Here is an 11,895-nt window from a genome sequence, read left to right as displayed (position 1 = left end):
ACGCCGGACGCCCGTTTCAGTTTCGATTCAAATTTGTCAAACTCCCCCCGGCAATGCCGGTCTGAAGCCGAGCAGTCGTTCCACCAAACTTCCCGCAGCAATAAAGATTCAGGGGACCGCTTTGCCCAGCGGCCCCTTGCAACAGTCGCGGAAGTTCGTACCGGTTCCCTCTATGGCTTGGAGTCTACGCACAGTTTGGCCCCGCCCCTGGGCCTCGGCGACCAATGGTACTGCGCTCTCGCCGGCGCGAGGCTAGCCGGGGATCACGTGACCCGCATGCCGGCAGAGCACGTCGCGCGCAGAGCAGAAGCCGGGAGCCAAGATGGAGGAATACGCCCGCGAGCCCTGGTGAGCCGCCCCGGGTCGCCCGCTCTCTTCTTTGGCCTCAGGCACTGGCGGGAGGGGGCTGCGTTTCCCTGCGGGCCGCCCCCCCCCCCGCCGGCTGAGAACAAGCCCAGCCTTGCCTTCTCTCCTCTTATTCCTGGCTGCGAAAGCTGACCTTGAGGAGGAGCAGGGCGGGCGGTCACTCCCCGTGGGAGCTTGAGGGAGGGCGCGCTCCCACCCCAGGGAGCCCGAGGGAGACTGAGGGGGCATGAGGGTGAAGAAGCCTTCGGGTTAATATTGGTTCGTGAACTCTCATGTGCTTGGGTGGGGAGGGGAGGGGGTGGTAAATTGTGGCCCCCCAATTCCTGCCGGATAGCCTAATGCCTGCTTGTTGCTGGGATCCTTGCATAGAATGCTGGGCCCGATTGATTCAGTTTGTATATAGTCACTTACATACTGACTAGTTATTCCTTCTCTCTTGAGAGAGCCTGAGCCTGCATGGTTAATTCATGCGTTTGAAGCATATGGAATATTGTAGCAATAAAAGACACACCAGACTGATCACTCCCCAGTATACTTGATGTTGAAAATAATTTAGGTGCAGAAATAGCTGTATCTTGAGTCTACAGGGGTCATAAACTGTTCTATACACTGGTTTCCTCCTCCTCTGATGAATGTTTTGCTTTAAACCCATTAAAACGGCAGTATGCTTTTTTGGGTTACAACTTTATATAGGTGCCATATACACTAATAACAATAGAAGCAAAATAGCCCCCCAGAAAAATCTTACAGACGATATAAAGGTCATTCAGATCTACTTGCTCTGTTGTATTCCCTTAAAGAACAAGGTAGAGGCTTCTGAGGTCAGTGATAATTCTATCAGTGCAGATATGGAGAGATGCCTATATTGGTAGATCTCAGTCCTCAGTTGTTCTTTTGGAGCAGTGGTGCTGAAGCCGTACAAGAAACGTAATTGCTGGATAGTTGCTGCAGCATTTTAAAGCAACCAGATGCTGGATACAGCCACTTCAGCCAGGGGTTGACAGGCAATTTAACCTACAGGGAAATATCTGTGGGTCACTTGGCTCAGACTCTTCAGCAGCAATGGTAATTATTGTCACTGTCATACTGCACATTGGGTGAGTTAACATGCATGGTTTGTAACACTGAGCCAAGTGACTCTTGCAGGCTTGGTTTGTAAGGCTACAGAGACTGCTCTGCTTGACTTGCTTCAGGATCATTTTCAGTCCCCCGTCTGCTTTTGACAAGATTTCTCTTGCCTGTAAAGTACAGAAGATAATATGGGTGTTCATTTAATGGGGGAAAGTGACGCTGCCTTTTTGAGATTGAATGTGAACTGTTTGCTTGCAGTGGTGTGTGAATCTGCATGGCAGAGTAACATGTGTGCTCTTTCACTTAGCCCCTGGAGAATAGTGGATGACTGTGGGGGTGCCTTCACAATGGGAGCCATTGGTGGTGGGATCTTTCAAGCCATCAAAGGGTTCAGAAATTCCCCAGTGGTGAGTGAAAATAATTTTTTGTGGATAAGAGTCTTGGTTATATTTTATTCAGTGACAAGAAATTAAAAGGTAGTAAACAATCATACAGGTCTTCTCATGGAGGCATCTCTGACAGCTATATCAAGGTCTTAATGCTTCAGCCTGTGGAAGAGTCTCCCTGGAGAACTGATGTTGCCTGCTTAAAAGCCTCCAAGTTTTAGCACAAGGTAATAATTTGGAATCCAAGTACCAAGAGTGCAGCAAGGCTCACATTTACTGAGCTCATGTAATTATGCTCCTGGAATTTGGGGATCCACATGAAGGAAGGGGGGGGGAAGAGAAGGAAGTCTGCTCCCACCCACCACATGGAAGAGCTGTTTATTAATGTAAGTACAGTAATGCAAACAGAACAGCACTTTTGGATACAGCTAACCAATTACTTTTGTGCAGGTATTGAGCTATTTCTCTTAAAATTCTTATTTGCTATGAAGGGTTTTACAAGTGAAAACTTCCAAAATAACTATTGAAACCTACGGGTGTGCAATATGTATCCCTTTTCCATTTTGAAACCTTTCTATTCCAGTCATTTTGTATGATTATCAACTTTCATGAAAATGTTGTATGTATCAGGTGTAAACCACGTATTTAGATCTTAGATGCTCATAGGTGAGTTGGTGTATGATAAGCTAGAACTACATGAGCCCGGGGAAGAAAAGCCTTGGTAAACCTGAGCTGCTCAACACTTATGATTATTTGTGTCTACAGTTCTGGCAAATCAAAGTGGTTGGGAATGAATCATCTTGGTCCCAAGAATTTATCAGAGTTAAAACCAAGTGCCTCTTTTGAAGATAAAACAGATTTAAAAAGTGAATATTTTTTGCTTCAATTATATTTTCATTTATTGCAGGGTGTAAATTATCGATTGCGAGGTAGCTTGACAGCAATTAAAACCAGAGCGCCACAGTTGGGAGGTAAACGTGCTATTTGTATAGCAATAGATTCCTATTTGGATTACAAGGGAAATCAATAGATGTTATCATTGGACATAATGTCTTGGATTACCTACATTATATAATGTTCTTGTGTAATTAATTGGTATAAATTTCTGTTTTAGAACACTTGAAAAATTGTCTCCTAATGGGCAATATGCTATTCTTTACCTAATTGTAGACATATTCACTCATACCCAATACCAGTTATCACCTCTAACCTCTAAGTTGTATCATGCTGCTTTCTGCTGAATCAGAACACTGGTCCATCAGTTAGTATTACCAAGACATATGAGGAAAGGTTGGGGGAGCTTGGTCTGTTTAGCCTGGAGAGGAGATGACTGAAAGGGGATCTGATAACCATCTTCATGTATTTAAAAGACTGCCATATAGACAATGGAGCATAGTTGCTCTCTCTTGCCCCGGAAGGATGTAACCGAACCAATGGGATGAAATTAATTCAAAAGAAATTCCATCTAAACATCTGGAAGAAATTCCTGACAGAGCAGTTTCTCAGTGGAACAGTCTTCCTTGGGAGGTGGTGGGTTCTCCATCATTGGAAATTAAAAAAAAGGCTGGATAGCCATCTGATGGAGAAGCTGATTCTGTGAAGGTTCAAGAGGTGGCAGATTACAGTGGATGAGCGATAGGGTTGTGAGTGTCCTGCATTTTGCAGGGGGTAGGACTAGATGACCCAGGAGGTCCCTCCCAACTGATTCTATGCAGCTTTCCAGGGTCTCAGGTAGAGGTCTTTTGCATCACCTACAACCTCATCCTTTTCACTCAAGATGCTAGGGGTTGAACCTGAGATCTGCATGCCAAGCACATGCTGTGCCACTGAGCTATGGCTCTTACACCATTAAATGTGTAGTTACATTTTCTGGAAGAGTATAGTTGAGAACTTCATAATGTTACTAAGGTGATACATTCATTAGAATATTCCATTTAATATAAGGAAGATGTGGTTTCATATAATTAGGTGTGATTAAATCCTGTGGAAAACCGTGGCTCACATATGGAAGAATGTGTGGAGCGTAGTTGCCATGTTAGAAAAATTATTTGCCAACTATTGGAAGGTAAACAGAAAACACAGCACACAATTAAGGAAACAACTGTTAGTAAGTAATCCTAATGTTTAAATAATTTTCTCTTCCTATATAGGTAGCTTTGCTATCTGGGGTGGCCTCTTTTCCATGATTGACTGCAGTATGGTAAAAGCAAGAGGAAAAGAAGATCCTTGGAACTCCATCACCAGTGGTGCCTTAACAGGAGCCATATTAGCTGCAAGAAGTAAGTCTGTCAGTGGAGTATGGAATACTCATGAAATACCATCATGTCTTTTAAATTGTTGAAATATGTAACAGTCCCATCCCATACCCTTAATCCACATGTCTGTCCTTTCCCAGTGTTTTGGCCTGTGTTTTGACTATTAAGAACATAGCATACAGTTTAGTGACACCCTTAAAAAAGTTGAATTCCTGTTATTTTAGCAATGACAGGGAACAAACAACCTGTTCTAGAAATTCACTTTCAAGCTCCTATGCCCCCCCCCCCAAGATGTATAACACAGGTAAATTGTTTGAAATTTGTAAAACTTATAACCTTGTTGACAACATTTGAGACAGTATGTAATCTTACTTCATTGTCAACTTTAAAAAAGCCAACTTTTTCTTATGTAATCTCTTTCAGATGGGCCAGTTGCTATGGTCGGGTCCGCAGCTATGGGAGGAATTCTTCTAGCTTTAATTGAAGGAGCAGGTATCTTATTAACAAGGTTCGCGTCTGCACAATTTCCAAATGGTAAGATGTCTGCTACAGTTCAGGGGACAGTATTTTCATTCTTCCTTACAGCTTTATTAATGAGTTAACCATTGGCCTTCCCTTGAGGTAAGCAGAGGCTATTTTGAAATGCAGTTTTCCTGCCATGCCCTGCTTTTTTAAATCTAATAACTGAGAAATTGGACTGTTTTAACAGGTATAAAAGCCTAGGATTTAATTCACTTTAAGTTGATGCTCCGCTGCTGCTTTGTTTAAACTTTGCAATGTTTTTGCTAAAAGTGGAACAATTCAGTAATTGTTACGCACTTTGGCCCATCTCATGTTACTTAAAATTAATGCATTCTATATTGAATTTTTATCTGCTTATATTTAGTGCACGTACATGTGTACTTGAGAGACCATGGTTTATATCCAGTGAGTGTTGATGGTTGCAGATCTTTCACTTTCCTTACTCCCCAAGCAATGCCACTGAGGTTGGGGAGCTGTATTGAGGGTGGGGACAAAATCCCTCTTTTTGCTTTCTCTGTGAACAAAGCTTTGATGGCAAAAGGGGGGATTGGTTATTCATTCTCTTTCCTGTCCTTAGTGTAGCCATGTGTACCCCACAACTTTAGGTATCACTTTCTTAGGCTTGTGCCCCTGGGTTGGTAAAATATGCTATCAGGTTTTTAATAATATCAGATTGGGCACTTGAAACAGTTCTCTTAACCTGATGAATTCTGCTACCTTCTGTGATTTAAGTATCTAAGATGGGGTATCTTGACAGCCCTGGAAGGGCTTCTGGAATAGGTGAGAGTTCGTTAATTTTGAATATATTTTTAAAATTTGTTAAACATTTATCAGGTGATATGATTATATATGATCATGTTGACCCCCCATGGCCAATGATGGGCCTGGAGGGGGTGGGAAGGGGAGGGCCCCGGGTTAGCATGTACACAGCTATGCTTCCCAATCATATTTTGCATGATCATGTCACTTCTGTGGTTTCTTGAAGCATGAAGAATGTTTCAGGGGTTTCTCAGCGGTAAAAGTGGAGAAAGGCTGATCTCGGATGCTATAAGAGATGTTAATACATGATGAAAAAGCTAATTGGAAAATTAAAGGTTTCCATGAACCTCAATTTTATCTAGCCAGAGACAGCTGCCTGCTACTTTGCATGTTTTTATTAATTTGGTCTTACCCCCTAATCACTTTTCAGTTCAATCATGCCTCAAAAGGGCATCAGGACAGTATTCTCCTAAAAGCACAGAAGTGTGCTTTTGAATTGCATTGAACCATTCATATGCATTCTTAAAGGAAACTTTATTGGATATGAATTGTTGGTTCCTGTTTGGTGTAGAAGCAGCAGAAAATAAGATACCATCTTCTCATAAAGTAAAAGTGTCCTTCTGGAATAGCATTTTGCTTGTTATGTACTTCGAATAGGCTTTGGCTGTATTTTGCTTTTGGTGATCAAACAGTGGTCTGTATGGAAAAAGTGAATGATAACAATGGTGCTCCCTAATGGAGGCCACTGAGATTTAAAAGTGAAAAACCAATAAGATCAGTGAATATAAACTAGGCCATAAAAATCTGGAGCCTCTGATCAATCCACAGATTGGCTGGGTGTCTTATATAGACTTCACAGCCCTGCTTCCATATACTATCCATTACTGGGGACCAAAAATGTTTTTTGAATTAAACTCAGACTACGCGTGTACTGTTTTGTGATCAGTCTGTTTATATAACAGTAGAAATAAGGTAGGCATAACTTGAAATGGAGTGGGAAATATATCCAATTGTGACATGCTGAAGAACACTGATTAGCTAAATGTCTCTTAAATTACAGGCCCTCCATTTACAGAAGACCCTTCTCAGCTGCAGCTCTCCCCTTTTGGAGACTACCGACAATATCAGTGATTTCTTGTATACTTCTGTTCCCTTTTGTCACTCTTACAAGAACTAGCATCAGTTGAAGACCTTTCATTGAAAGTGCACGCCCAGATGTTCATGCAAGTCCTTTTCACAACATTTAGAAAATCCATGAACAGCAAGAATCTTACTCTAATATGGAAGCAGGATATCCAGTGTAGCTTCTTTTAGTTATGGCCTATGATGAGGAAACTAACTAGAATATTGTATTGGCTTGGTTACACCTACAGAAAGAACTGAACCCATGGGTTTTACAGTGTGGCACTGAGCATTATGGGTGCAGTTGACTTTAGGGCAACATTGCATTGAACCAGATGTCTGGAGGCACCATGCAAGAAATGAACTGTAGGCGCCTCAATTGGAAGACAAAAAAGGAGGATATAGAGACTAAATAACCAAGCTGTGACAACTGGGGTGGGCTGCTTTTTGTTTCTTATCAGGCTACTGGAATGAAGGACTTATTGAGAAAGCTGTGTGAATTGAAGCACTCTCATGTCATAATATAGCAAAGCATACTGCATTGTAAGCTGACTTTCTGGGAAATTGACCTAGGCTGCAAGACTACTCAACTTTTGACTCCTGCCCTATCAGAGAAGTAATTTGTGTGCGGTCTATCTTAGGGGTCCCCAACCTTTCTTACCTTGTGAGCACAACCACAAAATGGCTGTTGCAAGAGGTGGAGCCACACACAGAGGAAGCCCAAAGGCAATTACAGAAAATACAATAGGGAAGAATCAATAAAACCACCATTGTGGCAGCCACTGCCTCTGGAACAATATTTGAACCTACATAACTAATCACATCCTCAGTGGCAAATAAGAAGCCCTAGTTACTTGGCAAGAGTCCCAAGTAACCTTCTTTTAAGAATTCTTGATGGGTACCATGTCAAATTCTTGACCAATGCCCCTTGCTCTACTTCATTGTTTTCCCCCCAGGTCTCCAACCCATTGGCTGCTTTGCAACTGGCATTCCAAACCTCTTACTGTTTTTCAGTGGACCTCCTAGGTAAATTATGAATCTGCCTGTTATTAGTGATGGCCAAGTCACAGTTACTTCCCTACGTGGCTGCCTTGTAGGATATTAAAAAAAGACCATTGGTAATTTCAGGCAATATATTGCTGTCATGGTGCTGTTAGCCAGGAAGGCAATGATCCCATTTGCTCAAAAATGACTGTTTTGCAAAGAACTATGCTTGTAAAAGGTGCACAGTGGAATAAACTTAATTACTGCTGCTAATTTAGCTGTCTTTATATTGTACAACAAATTGCACAGATGTTTTTCCTTCAAGTTGAGCTTAACTATAAATGTCCCCTTCCCCTTCAAGCACTCTTGCAACCTATTTGTTTTAAAGATGTTTTAATGGTTCGTTTGACATTATTTGACATTGTGTGCTGATGTGTCATATACATTTTCTTCAAAAATCATGTAGCTGTACTCTACCACCTTATGCAGGTGGAAATCTCTATAACAGAATGCCTGCTATAACTACCATGAGAGAGTTTTCGATACGCACGAGACTCTGATCTGCATCTATGCAACCTGTTGCAGTAAATATACTGGCCTTAGTTTTGGTACATCACTTGGTTTCTGTATGTACCTTTTGTTTCTGCAAACAACTACCACAGGATAATTCTACAATCTGTTTCAATCAAAGTACATAAGGAAGATGAACAAGAGGTCAAGTGCACATATAGGGCACATATGGGAAACACCTGTAGCCTTGACATATATTGTGTTAAAGATATATTATCCTTGTCAGACAAGTCAACAGCTGCTATGTTTACCCTTGTAAAATACACTTGGTGCAGGAGCATTCTTTTACAAGTATAAGACTTTTTCTAGGTGACAAGTCTTTGGAATTGTTATAGACATAAAGAACTATTAATTTAAAATGTTTATTGCTCAAACATCTGAATATCTCTTAATTTCCCCTATTTGCCAAACTAAACAAAAATTTGTTATGCATATATCCCCCAACACAAAATAGTGAATATATCTGCTGTTTCTTGTTTGAACATTTACATCTAAGCAATAAATCTCTATCATTATTCCAATTATAATGGAATCCTTTTGCAATAGAGCTATATTAATAAATCCCCCAAGTGATCAAGAGTTTCAGATTTTGTTGGTTACTTTCATTAGTTGTCTAAATTTCTCAATTGTTAAATGCTTGTTTTTTCTTCTTACTATAATTTTAATTTCCCCTTTTGTCCAAACAAACCTCGCACACCTTTTAAAGAGGTCCAGACATCTGAGTCACAGTTAATGTATGCATTTCCATATACCCTCAAATAGCCTTTCCAGTTCCATTTCAAACCTGTATTTGTGTTAATATAAATACATACCTCATAGTAACTACAAAGATTTTGTGCAATAAAATTTGTTACTACACCAGGGCATTTTTATTACAGGTTGCAAAAATGCCTCTACTTGCTCAGTGTTTTTCTTTCCATACACTCCATATTATCTTTGCTAACCTTAATAACTGTATCCCTACTTTGTTCCTGCAGTTAAAACCAGCCGTATGCACTCAAGATTGCTTGATTGTACTAGAACATTCAAAACTTTCTCAGGGGTACTGTCCCAACCCTTTTGAGTCTACACTATTTAGTAGTGCAACAAAATTTATCTTCTGTTACATTGAGATCTACAAAATAATCTCAAAGATGTCAAGCTCATTTTCCTGAACTCAATATAGAAGAGTAAATTCCACAACTTTCCACTCACTGTGCTCATACTATTTTTTGAGATTAAGGGCAGGTACCTTTACTGTACCTATCTTCTTGACCAACTATTTCAGTCAGTTACTCTTGCAGATTTGGATCCACCCCTTCCCTAGGAGTTCTAGAACACAGCCTTAGGGATTAAACTTTAAACAAACCCTCCTAGTTAGGTTTCAATGGATCTAAAAACTACAGGAAAACCCCATATGTACTCAATGTGGCTACAAAAATCACCTAGGAAAATGGACAAACAAGGCAAATTAAGGGACAGCTGCAATACCATTCTAATGTCTGATGCTAAGGGATTCCCCTTGGGGCACTAAAGGAACACATTTTTTAAATCCCAAAATATGCTAATCTTGTGCCCATCTGATAGGGCAAGTGCTAGCCAGAGAGCCTGCAGCATAGGATTCACTAGCCACGAAAGAATCACCTTTTCTACTTTCCATTCAGCAGAATGTACCAAACACACAAATTCCCAAACAGAAAGGAAGTTAATTGCTGTGGAGCCATGTAGGAGCCAGTTCATCTCAGCTGTTAAAATAATAGTCCATGATTTTGTTCTGGCAGAAACACAGTTAGACTAGCAGAGATCTTCACAGAAAGCAAGACTGTCCTAGTTAAATGCAGCTGTTATTAGCAGGAGATTATTCTGCAACTTAATTGCATTGTCTCAGTTATAAAGCTTTTGGTGAAGGAGTAACAAAACTGATATGGTTTTAGTATGCCTGAGGTAGATTGCACCAGTCTATTTTATTCAGCCTCCTTTGGGGTAGCTGTGATGGAGGTGAGGGTATGGGCAGAGTCTCTGAAATATAGCTTGCCAAGTGTGAGAAAAGAACAAAACCACTGCTGGGTAGGAATAACTGGAAGTCCTATCCTTAAGCACAATATCTCTAATTTCCCAACAGCTTGGTAACTTGGCTGGACATTTTGCACTTCACTGACTTGTTAGAGAAGGAATCATGACAACTATCTTTACCTTGGGAGGTTTCACACTGGCTTCCCCCTCTGAAAAACAATGAAATGGATCTGGAGGGTTAGTGATTTTCTTGCTGTAGAGAAATGGCCCTTCAAGTGATCCACGGAACTGCATTTTAGACACTTAGCCTATTTGGCAGTTGCAAATAATGCAGAGCATTAGTTTTACATTGCAAAGGAAATTTTGGGCAATGACCTCTCCACAGCAATTCACGCAGCACCAGGTTGCCCTCTCCCACTATCAACTTTTGGCAAGTCTGAAGGTTTACAACATTCACTCTTACAGAGGAGGTCTCTGTAACAGAAGTGCAGATTCTTTCAAGCAGATTAAAAGAGTTGATCTTACTTTGAGGAGGCTAGTTTGGTGGTGCAAGCCCAATCTAGCCTCTTCAAAGTGCCTCTGTGCTTGAAATGCCAAACTCAAAAGGACATTAAATTCTTGGAGGTGATTTAGGCTAACTTCATCTAGAGTCAAACACAGCTTAATCTCAGAATGTTTAGGCTTGGCAACATACAGTACATGAGTTGGTACTAACTCTAACCATATTTTACACCTGGTTTGAGCAGGGAGTACTCAATTTAAGCCTACAAAGCCAAGCACATATGGACTCCCTTGTAAAATAAGTTGCAAAGTTCTGAGGTCATGTAAGAAGAAACTGGACACTGGCAGAGGCAATCGGCAGGGCCAGCTTCCATCCTGCCCACCAAATGCGCCTTTTCAACTACAATGAGTGCAAAAACGGAGGCAAAGTCCTCTAACTAGCAGCATCTATTCTTGCCTACAGCCTAAGAGCAAGCACCGAGGAGAAAGGCTAAAGCATACTTCAATGGGGTAAGGAGTTAGGAGGGCTCCTTATACAAAGGAGGAGCTTTCCCAAAGGCCATCACCTGGAAAAAAGGTCCTGTTCATAACTTCTGCTGGCATAGAGAAAAGAACCTCTCCTCCCATTAGGTTGGACATGTTAATAAGGAAATCCTAATGGCAAAGTAGATTAATAACTCAAATTTCTAACTTCCAGCAGCAGGAAGCTATTCCACAGCAGACAGACAATCTCATTAAAGGGGGCTGGAGAAGCTCCAGCACAAAGTTTCTAAAATACCAACATAAGTCCACCACCTTGAAAATTCCTAAACAAAGCACATACCAGGCACATGATAAGAACAGAAGGCTATCCTGCCAGGATCGGTCTAGTAAGGATTCTCTAAGAGGTAGAGAGAAGGGCATACAGTTGCTGATCTGCCACAAGCTATCAAGGGAAGGCACCCGCCCTTGTGCTTCCTAACATGGTCACAGTGCTGAGAACTGGGCAAGCAACTCGATACATGCCACTGGATTTTCATTTCTCTTACTTTCCCTCTGTCTTCCAGAAGCCACTCTACTTGAAAGCACAAAATGCTTTTTAAACTCAGGAGCTTCAAACACACAGGGATGCCATGCAAGAGGCTGCTTTTCATGTGTGTTGGTGGGTGGTGGGGGAGGGCTGCAGGGAACACGGACATTAGCAACACACTTCAGTCCAGATGTTCAACAATACAGAAGCATAAAGCATTCCCAAGTGCCAAGCCTGCAGGCCCTGCAAGTTGTTTTGTGGGGCTCAAAGAAAAACAAACAAACCGCAAAACCATTCAATCCCTCCAGGAGAAAAAATATCTGCAGGCGTTGGAGCTGAACCCTCGAACAGCCCGGCA

At 41.4% G+C, this 11,895-nt stretch overlaps 1 protein-coding gene across 1 annotated transcript; it reads left to right on the top strand.

Moving 5' to 3' along the window:
• Window positions 1-241: 241 nt before the first annotated feature.
• TIMM17A (translocase of inner mitochondrial membrane 17A) lies at window positions 242-7,738 on the top strand. Its single transcript, XM_077335142.1, has 6 exons — window positions 242-348; window positions 1,745-1,844; window positions 2,731-2,794; window positions 3,974-4,102; window positions 4,502-4,612; window positions 6,420-7,738. Exons 1-6 carry the CDS (start codon window positions 323-325, stop codon window positions 6,488-6,490), a joined length of 501 nt encoding a protein of 166 aa, XP_077191257.1. The 5' UTR covers window positions 242-322; the 3' UTR covers window positions 6,491-7,738.
• Window positions 7,739-11,895: the final 4,157 nt, after the last annotated feature.

The sequence above is a fragment of the Paroedura picta genome, chromosome 4 (genome assembly GCF_049243985.1).
Source record: "Paroedura picta isolate Pp20150507F chromosome 4, Ppicta_v3.0, whole genome shotgun sequence".
NCBI lineage: Eukaryota > Metazoa > Chordata > Lepidosauria > Squamata > Gekkonidae > Paroedura > Paroedura picta.
Note: the sequence above shows the minus strand (reverse complement) of the source record. Positions and strands in the feature narration are given on the sequence as shown.

What these genes read in the sequence shown, in the direction of transcription:
- TIMM17A (XM_077335142.1), top strand. Translation starts at nt 323, where the DNA reads ATGGAGGAATACGCCCGCGAGCCCTG. An exon ending in GAATACGCCCGCGAGCCCTG is followed by an intron (nt 349 to 1,744) that starts GTGAGCCGCCCC and finishes TCTTTCACTTAG; the next exon opens with CCCCTGGAGAATAGTGGATG. An exon ending in GGTTCAGAAATTCCCCAGTG is followed by an intron (nt 1,845 to 2,730) that starts GTGAGTGAAAAT and finishes CATTTATTGCAG; the next exon opens with GGTGTAAATTATCGATTGCG.